At 38.6% G+C, this 12,070-nt stretch overlaps 3 protein-coding genes across 6 annotated transcripts; 2 read left to right on the plus strand and 1 right to left on the minus strand.

The window, feature by feature from the left end:
• Nucleotides 1-1,183: 1,183 nt before the first annotated feature.
• On the plus strand, nucleotides 1,184-4,020 carry LOC121806786 (F-box/kelch-repeat protein At5g42360-like). Of its 4 annotated transcripts, none has more exons than XM_042206936.1 (2): nucleotides 1,184-1,447; nucleotides 2,035-4,020. In XM_042206936.1, exon 2 carries the CDS (start codon nucleotides 2,089-2,091, stop codon nucleotides 3,829-3,831), a length of 1,743 nt encoding a protein of 580 aa, XP_042062870.1. In that variant the 5' UTR covers nucleotides 1,184-1,447; nucleotides 2,035-2,088; the 3' UTR covers nucleotides 3,832-4,020. The 4 variants fall into 4 exon arrangements, with proteins under 4 accessions (XP_042062870.1, XP_042062871.1, XP_042062872.1 ...); XM_042206937.1 differs by lacking the exon at nucleotides 1,184-1,447 and adding an exon at nucleotides 1,454-1,647; XM_042206938.1 differs by lacking the exon at nucleotides 1,184-1,447 and adding an exon at nucleotides 1,454-1,604.
• A 561-nt stretch (nucleotides 4,021-4,581) lies between these two features.
• Nucleotides 4,582-6,710, plus strand: LOC121806510 (HMG1/2-like protein). Its single transcript, XM_042206568.1, has 8 exons — nucleotides 4,582-4,722; nucleotides 4,812-4,867; nucleotides 5,607-5,696; nucleotides 5,820-5,877; nucleotides 5,962-6,006; nucleotides 6,133-6,213; nucleotides 6,305-6,382; nucleotides 6,487-6,710. The coding sequence occupies exons 2-8, from the start codon at nucleotides 4,821-4,823 to the stop codon at nucleotides 6,502-6,504; spliced, it is 417 nt and encodes a 138-aa protein (XP_042062502.1). The 5' UTR covers nucleotides 4,582-4,722; nucleotides 4,812-4,820; the 3' UTR covers nucleotides 6,505-6,710.
• Nucleotides 6,711-7,725: 1,015 nt separating this feature from the next.
• Nucleotides 7,726-9,193, minus strand: LOC121807440 (transport and Golgi organization 2 homolog). The gene is made up of 5 exons (XM_042207676.1): nucleotides 9,088-9,193; nucleotides 8,824-9,007; nucleotides 8,539-8,745; nucleotides 8,121-8,312; nucleotides 7,726-8,029 (listed from the first exon to the last, which is right to left on the minus strand). The coding sequence occupies exons 1-5, from the start codon at nucleotides 9,168-9,170 to the stop codon at nucleotides 7,898-7,900; spliced, it is 798 nt and encodes a 265-aa protein (XP_042063610.1). The 5' UTR covers nucleotides 9,171-9,193; the 3' UTR covers nucleotides 7,726-7,897.
• Between the last annotated feature and the right edge of the window lie 2,877 nt (nucleotides 9,194-12,070).

The following is a 12,070-nucleotide window of genomic DNA, read 5'->3' on the forward strand; positions in this document are numbered from 1 at the left end:
ATTTAACGTGGTTCGATTTACTGAGGTAAATCTACGTCCACGGGGAGAAATGGGGGCAGGTTTGTATTGCTTGATCTGCCAAATACAGCTTACAACACAGACTTGCTATATGATTGTTTCTCTAGAGAGATTCTAACCCTTTTCTACCAGATCTAAGTTCTATTTATACATTGAACTAAGATCGTGGCTTACATCATCACTCTAGGTCGTGGAGGTCGTGTAGGTCATGGCCTAAGATCGTGGCCTGAGTTGACGCCACGTGGTAGTGGGTGTGTTGGAAGTTGTGGAAATCCTGCATGGGTCCACTAACTCCTTGTTCGGTCGAATACCGAGACCGAACTGCTTTGGTTGCCGATCTGAGAGTAGAGCTTGATGCCGACCTGAGAGCAGAGCTTGATTGGTTGGCTTTTACCGAGCTGTAGGCTGAGGCCGAACTCTTTGGTAATGCCGAACTCCTCCGAACTCTTTGGTAATGCCGAACTCATACTCCTCCGGCTTTGGGCTGATGGGCCGTCACTGTCTGTTGGGCTTGTTTAGTTCGTACCCCATCAATATTCAATGGCATTGAAACTTAGGTATAATTGATTTTAGATTGATTTGAAAAAAAAATATTTGAAAGAAAATTTGTCTTTTGTATTAGGACAAAGAGAAATGTCAATATAATTGATATGTTTCAAACATGCCAACTACTATTTTCGTTAAAAAATCAAGAGGTCCTCCAACTATTGTCCTTTGCACACCATCGTCTTCCTCGACTTGATGCATAAGGTAAGCCGCACCAGCATGGTTATGAGGCGGAGCAACAACATTTTCGAATTGAAACCCTGCTTGGTCGGCGGATGTGGGGATCACCGACAATGGAGTCCAGCTTGGATCGAAGATAGATTGATTGATGATTTTTGAGATGGATTTATATCAAGTTCAAACACATAATTTCATTTAACTTGTTTGAAACACGGCAATTGGATGAACGTGGTTTCCATTTTTAGAAAAAAAAGTTCTCGTTTAGAGAATTTTTTTCGGTGAAAGTCTTGAAACTCATATTCATATTCAAATGCAAAAAAAAACATTTATGTAAAATTAGGGAGGGGATTTGATAAAGGTAGCAACAAGAATATTGAAATTTTTTTCGAGAAATCAATAAAGACCGACACCAGGCTCCTCTTAATAATTCAAAAATGAATTGAATTCCGACAAATCATAAAACTAATTTTACAAGAAACTGCAGCAACTGAAAACAAAGGAGTGAAAAAAAAATGGATTAAGAGAAAAAGGTAGGATGAAAGTGTGTTTGAGGTGACTAATGAGCATAAGCATATTGTGGGACTCTAAAAAAAGTAAAGAAAAGAACAAAATCAGCAAATATAATCACAAAAATCAAAAGCAGAAAGAGGGCTCAACTAAAGAAAGAGAGCTGTCGCTTTTGCAAGTTTTCAATTTTTATCAGGTTGGTCGTGTCGTCTTCGCTTTAACGATGCCTATATACATATAAGCTTGTGTGTATGTATACTGTTCCCAACCTCATAAAGGCAAGAAAAGCAAACACACGCATGATTTCCCCCATGTTCACACCATGAATTATTTGAGTTTAATATGGTATGAAGGTTGAAGATTTGAGCTTTTTCTTATGCTGATTGGATCTGATGGGTTTGCCCCTAGTCTTTTTATGGAGTGAATTTAGAGTTAGTTTTTGGTGGTTGGGTGCTTGAATTCTTGGATTTCGAATTGTATCACTGTGTGTGTTGTATCGACATTCTTGATTGGGAATTTTGGGATTTGATTAGGGTTTTAGTAATTGTGAATCTGTTAGTTTGATTTCTTGAGCTTTTATGAAATTCTCCGTGATCTATGATTGATAGTCTATTTTTGGGGGGTTTGGAGCTGTGGGTGAATTGAATCTTGAAAATGGCCTTTAATTGATGTTTAAGTATATTGTTTGAGCTTCGTTTGAATTTATGTAGAAACATGTGAATTAGAATTCTGCATTTTCATATAGTGATGAGTTGTTGATGTAGCTCTTTGCTGTTATGATAGATGCTTCAGCTGCGTTGCTTGTTCGCATAGTAGTTGTGAAACTAGGGACACGAAATGGCATCTCCGAGATTAATGGGAGGAGAAGTCATTAACCATGAGATCGAGTCTAAGAGTGTTCCACACCGTCTTGCAAGAAGCATGAGCCAGAAGTTGAAAAGAAAGAGCGAGAAGAACGAAGGTTCTGAGGAAGATGAGGCGAGTGGTGTTTCGTTGAGCTGTCTTTCGCTATACGGAAGAGGAGGGGGTTGCAGAGTGAGTGCTGACATGGACGAGAAATCAGAGGATCCGGGGAGTAGAAGGAGGTCGAGTGCAAGTGAGGATGGGAAAGGCACAATGTCAGGGAAGGATAATGCCTCGGTTGATTGCTTTTCCATTGGAATGGAGAGATTCTTCAGGAGGAACAACAACAGAAGGCTGTTGAAATGTAGCATGGTCGAGCAAAGTAATAGCATGAACGCACGCCTTCCTGATGAGATTCTAGAGATGTGCTTGGTCAGACTCCCGTTGGCTGGTCTTGTGAATGCTCGTCTCGTGTGCAAGAAATGGAGGAACTTGACTGCATCGCCCCGGTTCATGCAGATCAGGCGAGAGGGCTTGTTTCAGAGCTCGTGGTTGTTTCTTTTTGGTCTTGTGAACAATGGCTATTGTTCCGGTGAAATACATGCGTTGGACGTCTCTCAGAAACAATGGCACAAGTTAGATTCACAGATTCTCAAGGGGAGGTTTTTCTTTTCAGTAGCTGGCATCCGCGAGGACGTCTATGTGGTCGGGGGTTGCTCTAGCTTGACTAACTTGGGGAGGGTGGACCGGAGCTCGTTCAAGACTCACAAGGGGGTTCTAGTGTTCAGCCCGTTGACAAAGTCGTGGCGTAAAGCTGCAGCTATGAAGCACGCCAGATCATCTCCCGTTTTAGGAGTTTCGGAGGTGAACCAAGATTATTTCCTCTCTAGAAACCAACAGAGTCGAGCAGAGAAGCGTTTTCATCGCTCGAAAGTAGGTGGCACGACGGATGTCTACGAGGATCCTCACAGGCTCTCAGTTAGACGACAACAATCCAGGCACTCCCTTGATGAGAACGAAGTCTCGTTGTTTGATACCATCAAGCCGTGCAGGTCGACCAGGCAAAAACACGAGAGCTCTTCCAGCAAAGGCGGTAGTAGGAAGTTTGTGATGATTGCAGTCGGAGGCCTCGGATCTTGGGACGAAGCGCTTGATTCAGGCGAGATTTACGACCCTATATCGAATAAGTGGACAGATATTCAGCGAATGCCTCTAGATTTCGGTGGGGCTTGTTCTGGTGTTGTGTGCAACGCGGTCTTCTACGTCTACTCCGATAGCGACAAGCTAGCTGGATATGACGTAGAAAGGGGGTACTGGACCAGAATCCAAATTACCTCAAGCTTGCCCCGCGTGCACGAGTACCTTCCAAAGCTCGTCTCCTGCAAGGGCCGCCTGCTGATGCTCTCTGTGTCGTGGTGTGAGGGAGACGGCCAGATTGGCCGGAGGAATAAGGCAGTGAGGAAGCTCTGGGAGCTCGATCTCGTGCATTTGAAATGGGATGAGGTGTCTGCACACCCTGATGCTCCAATGGACTGGAATGCTGCGTTTGTTGCTGATGAGGAAGTTGTCTTTGGTCTTGAGATGTTTAAGATTTTCGGACAGGTGATTGACTTCGTGACTGTTTTTGATGGGTCCGATTCTGGATCGGGGTGGAACCATATTTCCAGAAATCATATTGCGCACGACTTGGATGCGTTGTCGTGCACGACGAAATCTATGACATTGCTGCGCCTGTGAGTGAAGATTAGAAGAATTGAAGAAATCCATTGTTTGTTTTCAATCTGATTTTTTCCGTTTCTGGATTTGGTAGATCAATCAAAGCATGTTATTGATATTAGTTTTTCTTCAATATGTTGTTGTATGATATGCTCCATTGAGCTCTGAATCCATACCTTGCATATACATATACAAGGTTTTTTAGCAGAATTTTATGTTTATTTCATCGCTTGGGGTCAGGCTCCCGAGCTGGCCCGTGCAGGGCGAGCTCGAGGCCCATGTGTGGGAAGAGGTTTTGAAGAAGCCTTATTAAAGCTTTCCTCAGATTCATCTGATGAGGTTCGATGTAATGATCGTAACCAGAGCTCTCGATTGTCCGTGCCGAAAAGAAACGCCACTCACTCAACTTTGGGCCTGCCCCCATTTGGGCCGTCCTGCAGTAAAGCCCCTGAATCAACCCCTATCCTGGCCGCCCCCATATTAAGCATTAGAAAATAAGTAATTGCTCTTGTACTAAATTAGGAAATCATTTATGGAAATATTAATGAACTAAAAATTTTTATAAGGATATTTTCATTTGATTTTTTTCAAATATTCTTGAATTCCATCCCGTTAGAATTGAATTCTTCTATCTACATATCTCCACATTTACTATACTGATAATTACTAGAATATTAAATATTGTTGGCAAATAAATGAGAGCGGTCGGCCCAAATTAAAGCCTAAGACGCTGACGTGGCGAAAAAGTCGTCATCCCGCCCAAACCTCATAAAAAAATCAAATTATTTGAGCGATGAAAAATATCCAATATTACACTTCACCCCTCCCCTTAAATCCAACACCCTTGTTTCCCTCTCGGCCTCCACTCTCTCTTCAAAGTAAAGCCCTGGCCCTAGCTCGCTGCTTTCTCAGGTTAGTTTGTGCCTCCGCGATTCCGTTTTCGCCTTTTTTTTTTCGTTTTTCCGATTTTGTTTCTAACTTCGTTTATGTTTTGATTGAAGTGCATCGTCATGAAAGGAGGAAAAACGAGAGCTGTTTCGAAGAAGTCTGAGAGCAAGTAAGCCTACTATTACTTTTTTCTTCAAATTCCTCTCGTTTCGCAAGCGTAGCTTCGGATTTCGCGAGTTTAGGATAGTGTTTATTGCGTGTTGATAGTTTTAGCTTTTTTGCTGAGAATTTAGTATGAGATCTACTATTCAAACGGATACCGTTTGTGATTGCGTCACTGTCAGGACTTAGATTCGGGTGAGTTTCATTGAATTTGTCGGTAACTACGTTTGCTTAGATTTTATTGTCCACGGTGTGAATAGTCGTGCTATAAAAAATAAACAGCTCTTCATGGATCCGAGATCAGTGCTTGTATCGCCATGTTATGGTTAATTTTTTTAATACTACTATCAAACATACTTGGAATGAGCTAGGTTTTGATTTGTTAGCTTCATAATCTGTTTTGTCATTTTAGTTTTGTATTTCGTATTCTGTGTTATTGTTAACAATATACATGTGTTAATCTTATAATGTAGATCTTAATTCTGTGTTAGACTTCTACACAACAAGCCTATTCCTGTATTGTAATTTAGCGATATAGTCATAGCCTATATTGACGTAGTGATCAGGACTTGTGTGCTACCGCGTTGTACATGTTTAGGTGTTTGTAACGACTAGACGTTGCTTAGTTTCTTCACTTGGAACACTGCTGATTGGTTGCCTTTTTTTCTTTAGGAGTTTGTCTTAGATTGTATAATGTCCCGGTGTTGTTTGTCAGAGCAGTGATAATGTTATGATTATGATGTTAGGCTTGGTGTGAAGATGACACAGAAGGAGAAGAAAGCTGCAAAGGACCCAAACAAACCAAAAAGGCCTCCAAGTGCTTTCTTTGTTTTCATGTATTTAAACCCTACCCTTGTCCACTATGTTCAGTATTTTCTATAATTACTCTAGTTTTGAATTTATCTATTGTTGTTAACTATTAAGAAACTCTGCTATGTGATCTTATCTATTGATTACAGGGAAGATTTTAGGAAACAATACAAAGAAAAACACCCTAGCAACAAATCCGTTGCTGCTGTTAGTAACTCTTCCTTTTACTGTTATGCTTATGTTCTTGTTTAGATCATGTGGTTTCTTATACAGTTAATGCAATGTGTTTAGGTTGGCAAAGCTGGTGGTGATAAGTGGAAGTCATTGACTGAGGGGGTAAGTATATTTTATATGCTTGCTGTCTGACGGACAATGTTTTCTATTCTCCCATCCTATGATGTTTGAACCTAGTTTTGGTATAGTGAATTTATGATATTCTAATGAAACAATACTGTGAAATAGGAAAAGGCCCCTTATGTGGCAGAAGCAGAGAAGCGCAAAGAAGCATATGAACGAAACATGGAAGCCTACAACAGAAAATTGGTAATCGACTGATGCAATTTGATTGCTATTTGCCTGTATGCTAATGTCTATTCCATTGTCTAACTGAAGTATCTTCTGAACATTTGAATAGGCTGGAGGTGCTGATGATGATTCCGACAAGTCTAAGTCAGAAGTAAATGATGAAGATGAGGAAGGCAGTGGTGGCGAGGTTCGTTGTATATATAACGAACAGTATTCAGTTTACTAATCAATCCTTGAAAATTTTCCTTTGTTGTATCATGCTGATTATTTCTTTTGTTCAATTTCGTGTAGGAGGAAGATGATGATTGAACTGGGATGGCGAATACCGTGACAAGACTGACATTGAGATTGCTAATGTACGTGGGATGTTTTTCTCGATATGGTTAGGTGGCTGTTTTATATGATGACATGAATTAGTAGTTTATAACATGGTATTACTATCGCTAACTTTTGAGACTATGTATGCTTATTATGGTAGATCTTAATGAGAAGCTTAGATTGCTCAGTTGTCCTTATATATTTTGTTCCATTTCTGTCTTCTATATTGATGCTTCGTGTTATCTTGCTTGATTCTGAAAATTGCATCCCAGTGAAGATTGTATGATCACAAAGTGATTATGGCAACATCTCTTGATATGATTAGACCTTTCCTTTTCTTTTTCTTAATCAAGATCTATTACGGGTGTTTATTTTTAAATATTGATAAGATACATGATTGTGTATTTCTATTTATGTTGTTCAGACTTCTTCATTCCTATTTTTGGACGGGATACGAATTGAGTAAAATTTCTTCTTCAAATGATAGAAATTATCAATGATATCTACTGTTTTTTGATACCATGCATGTTTGGTACAAAGAACTTAATCTATTTAGGAGTAGAGTAACTTTTCTTGTTTGATTGAACCTTTTGCCAATCAGTTGTGCATCAAATATCCTCTTATGCAGTAAAATGTATATAACTACTACTACATTATTTAGAATAAAACTAAATGGATAAAACAAAAAAAATGAAACCAACATGTATTAAACGAGAATTGTGCTTAGCATAACATTTCGTTCTATGTATACACACATGACTGAGGTTAACTCATACTCCATGATGCATCATTTTTGCAAGACCCTAATATTTTAATCCTATTTTGGTGATCAAAATGATGCATCATGGAGTATGAGTTAACCTCAGTCATGTGTGTATACATACCTTACTTTGTCACTATTTGGTATTAATTGGCCTAGTAAATTATGTCACTACTTACCTTACTTTATCTGATAGGACAACTGTGCACTTAGGTGGGTTGTAGTACTGTACTTTGTCTATGAAATTTATGCTAAAGTAAGCAGTGCCAAAACCCTATTGATAGTTATTTTTATTACCCAATAAAATTACCTACAAGGAAAATGGTTTACATATGTGTATAACATAAAGCTCTTTATGTACTTGAACTAATTAAGATTATCATCTACTAATTCATTGTAATGTAAATGAATATATCTACCAAAGACGTGAAGTGTAATTCGAACATTTAGGCTAGAGAAAAAGAAAAGAAATTTCATTTCTGAGGGAAGTACAAATGACCTATGTCGAGAGCTCGTTATTTCACCACTACAATTTCGCTCCAAGACATTAGATAATAAATCATGCTATAATCATAAAAATAAAGCTCAAACTAACATTACAATTGTTGAATCGTGTGGAGTTTATCACAGTTTCTGAATATAGTAAGTTAATGTGTGCTGCTTCCATTCATTGCCTTCCAAATATATCTCATAAAAGCTGGCTTCTCCAGTCGCTCTCACAGTCAATGCAGCAGTGCTTCTAGTCCCATATTTCCCCTACAAAATTCACCAATTAAACAATCCCAAAAACTCAATTAAGACAAACAGAAAAAAAAACTATCAGCAAATATTGAGTCACATAATATACCAGTGGAGTGTCTACTTCAACAAAAATGGAGCTCAAATTGTGCTCCCAATCGCGCGGGCATATGTTTGGAAGCTTGTTTTCATCGGCTTTCTCGGTGTCCCTCATCAGCTTCTCCACCAGCTCCTTCACCGGGATCTCGCCCTCCCCGTATCGGTCAACTTGCACCTTGAAGCTCGTCTCCAACCGCTCCGCCTAAGGACGAAAAACACTTTGGTTCAAGAAATGCCAGAGTCTTGTGTGAGAGACCATCAAAATCCATATGAGTATCCGCATATAAAGATACATGTGCAGTCTAGTGGATATAGCCCCTCCCCCCTCTTCTCTTCAGTGTGTCCGCCATTGCGTATCATGAACATTCATGATGCATGCTAGTTTTTCATGGGTGACAAAAGCAAAGAATGAGAGACAGAGCTTGAACCTTAGGCCATGGGGAGTCGAGCATGTCATTGGAGAGGACGTGGATGCCCGGAGGAACTGGTTGAATGGAGAAAGGGGCCTCTTTAGGCCTATTGGAGACATACACCATGGATTTGGTGACAAGATCAGCCACAATGAGGTTAAACCCATTGTACACATTAGCCTCCTTCGAAAGCTCCTCCGCAAACACCTTCGGACTCTTGCTACTCTGCCCCACCAAAACCCCAAATATTACATATATCATCAAATTTTAAAATAAAAAACTTACGTTGATGAGTCCAAATACCTTCAAGAAACGGATGACGAGGTCTCCCCTAGTCTTGGCCTCGGGGCGGACATGGACCTCCAAGACGTTGGTGAGGAACGCGATCCTCCCTTGCTTGGAGGAGGCGAGCCACGTGCCCCCGCCAACCTCATCTCTGCCTCCGATGATCTCTCCACCGTCCCACCACCCGACCGGGGTGGTAGCCCTATAAAATGATAAAATATAAAAAAAAAAATCAAGAATTGGAGAGAGGGTGATAGGGAGGAGTGTGCATGGGAAACTTACCTATTGTGGTATTCATCCCTGTTGAGGAGAAGGAGGAAAGGATAGACACCATGTGTTTGCCACATAAACACAGCAATGCACATTTTGCTCTTCAACTATTCTACAATCTTTCCTCTCTTTGTGTGAAAATGAAACAGACAAGGTTGACAAGTTGGGTCTCTTTAAATCCTTTTTTTCTCTTGTAAAATGCATGCTAGCTTCCTATGTAATTTAGGGATGTACTTTAACTTGATTACACCTCTCTAAGCTCCATTATACACTTTAGGTTTTATTAGTTGAGTGAATTTATCCCAATCTTTCATTATTTTTATTAATTCTATTTCAACTTTCGAAACTTATAAGTATTATCCTTGGTAGTATTTATTAATGACCAATTTTTATCATGAGTCTTTCAAATTACTAGTTACATTCCAAAATTTTCAATCGGTATCAATTGTTTTTAGATAATTATTTGTAAAAAATATAAAAAAATGTTAGTACTAACATTCACATATTAGATATATTTTTAGGAGGAAATATATTAGGTCATCTCCTGATACGTCATGTCACAATTCTATTTTTGTAGTCATATTTCGATAATAAATATTGATATTAGTATGTAGTGTTGCCCACGGTTCACGAACCGGCGGTTCCGGTTCGGTCGAAGGCGGAACCGGAACCGAACCGTGAGGCTATTTCACGGTTCCGGTTCCGGTTCGAAAACCGGCGGTTCCGGTTCCGGTTCGGAACCGCCGGTTTTTCCGGCGGTTTAGGCGGTTCCGGTTCGGAACCGGCGGTTTCGCGGTTCCGGTTGTATTTTTTTTTTTAATTTGAAATTTGGATTTATACAACAAATTGGAACAAGACAATGTATACTTCAAATAGAAATAAGACGAATAAGGAAGAAATGATATCTATTTTATTGAGTTTGAGTTGTAACGGACAACGATACATTACAATTTACAATATGTATACAAGTATACAACATACAATAATGTAATATAAATTTGAAATTTGGACTTATACAATAAATTAGAACAAGATAATGGATAATTTAAATTGAAATAAGACGAATATGATGAAAATGATATCAATTTTATTAAATTTGAGTTGTAACGGACAACGATACATTACAATTTACAATACATATACAAGTATACAACATAAGGTGAAAATGATATCAATTTTATTGAATTTGAGTTGTAACGGACAACGATACATTACAATTTACAATACATATACAAGTATACAACATACAATAATGTAATATAAATTTGAAATTTGGACTTATACAATAAATTGGAACAAGAGTACAAGACAATGGATAATTTAAATTGAAATAAGACGAAGAAGGTGAAAATGATATCAATTTTATTGAATTTGAGTTGTAACGGACAACGATACATTACAATTTACAATACATATGCAAGTATACAACATACAATAATGTAATATAAATTTGAAATTTGGACTTATACAATAAATTGGAACAAAACAATGGATAATTTAAATTGAAATAAGACGAATAAGATGAAAATGATATCAATTTTATTGAATTTGTGTTGTAACGGACAACGATACATTACAATTTACAATACATATACAAGTATACAACATACAACAATGTAATATAATTTACAAATAAAAAAACATGAAATGGAGGGAAAAATGGAAGAACTACGGGAACAAGTATAAGTGTATAACAATGCGTAATAAGAGTAGCACTTGAGTAATTAAATGGAAGCACAATAGCACAAATGAGAAATTGGAGACAAAGAGAGAGAATTGGGAGATTGAAGAGAGAAACTCTTATTAACATAAGAGTGTGGTGAATGTAAATGAGAATAGAGGGGGGTATTTATAGATTAAAAAATGGGGGGAAATGGAAGAATTTAATTTCAAATTTATATTACATTATTGTATGTTGTATACTTGTATATGTATTGTAAATTGTAATGTATCGTTGTCCGTTACAACTCAAATTCAATAAAATTGATATCATTTTCACCTTCTTCGTCTTATTTCAATTTAAATTATCCATTGTCTTGTACTCTTGTTCCAATTTATTGTATAAGTCCAAATTTCAAATTTATATTACATAATTGTATGTTGTATACTTGTATATGTATTGTAAATTGTAATGTATCGTTGTCCGTTACAACTCAAATTCAATAAAATTGATATCATTTTCATCATATTCGTCTTATTTCAATTTAAATTATCCATTATCTTGTTCCAATTTATTGTATAAGTCCAAATTTCAAATTTATATTACATTATTGTATGTTGTATACTTGTATACATATTGTAAATTGTAATGTATCGTTGTCCGTTACAACTTACAACTCAAACTCAATAAAATAGATATCATTTCTTCCTTATTCGCCGTATTTCTATTTGAATTATACATTGTCTTGTTCCAATTTGTTGTATAAATCCAAATTTCAAATTAAAAAAAAAATACAACCGAACCGCGAAACCGCCGGTTCCGAACCGGAACCGCCTAAACCGCCGGAAAAACCGGCGGTTTTGGCGGAAAACCGCCGGAACCGCCGGTTTTCACGGTTAACCGCCGGTTTCCGGTCCAAAAACCGCCGGAACCGGCCGGTTTTGCCGCTGAAAAGCTGCCGCCGTCAGCCCCATCCCTGACGCCTTGATTTACGCGCCCGAACCGGCGGTTCCGCCGGTTAACCGGCGGTTCCGAACCGTCCCGAACCGCCGGTTCGGTGACGGTTCCGGTTCGAAAAATCATGAACCTGAACCGGACCGCGACCCGAATTGCGACGGTTCCGGTTCGGAAAAATTGCCACGGTTCCGGTTCGGAACCGGAACCGCCGGTTCCGGTTCGCCGGTTAACCGCCGGAACCGGAACCGGTGGGCATCTCTAGTATGAACCGAGTAACTTGGTCCGATTGAATCTATTTGATACTTCATGTAACTTTAGAGGGGATTGATGTTTACAAGAATGGCTCCTTATACCAACTATATTCACATAGCTGAAAAA

Source organism: Salvia splendens, chromosome 6 (assembly GCF_004379255.2).
Source record: "Salvia splendens isolate huo1 chromosome 6, SspV2, whole genome shotgun sequence".
Classification (NCBI taxonomy): Eukaryota; Viridiplantae; Streptophyta; class Magnoliopsida; order Lamiales; family Lamiaceae; genus Salvia; species Salvia splendens.

Excerpts from the sequence above, each read along its gene's own strand:
- LOC121806786 (XM_042206936.1), top strand. The coding sequence starts at position 2,089 with ATGGCATCTCCGAGATTAATGGGAGGAGAAGTCATTAACCATGAGATC.
- LOC121806510 (XM_042206568.1), top strand. The coding sequence starts at position 4,821 with ATGAAAGGAGGAAAAACGAGAGCTGTTTCGAAGAAGTCTGAGAGCAA. Across the intron at positions 5,878-5,961 it reads GCAACAAATCCGTTGCTGCT|GTTGGCAAAGCTGGTGGTGA; the intron begins GTTAGTAACTCT and ends CAATGTGTTTAG. Across the intron at positions 6,214-6,304 it reads AAGCCTACAACAGAAAATTG|GCTGGAGGTGCTGATGATGA; the intron begins GTAATCGACTGA and ends ACATTTGAATAG.
- LOC121807440 (XM_042207676.1), bottom strand. The coding sequence starts at position 9,170 with ATGTGCATTGCTGTGTTTATGTGGCAAACACATGGTGTCTATCCTTTC. Across the intron at positions 9,008-9,087 it reads AGGGATGAATACCACAATAG|GGCTACCACCCCGGTCGGGT; the intron begins GTAAGTTTCCCA and ends ATCATTTTATAG. Across the intron at positions 8,030-8,120 it reads TTGAAGTAGACACTCCACTG|GGGAAATATGGGACTAGAAG; the intron begins GTATATTATGTG and ends TGAATTTTGTAG.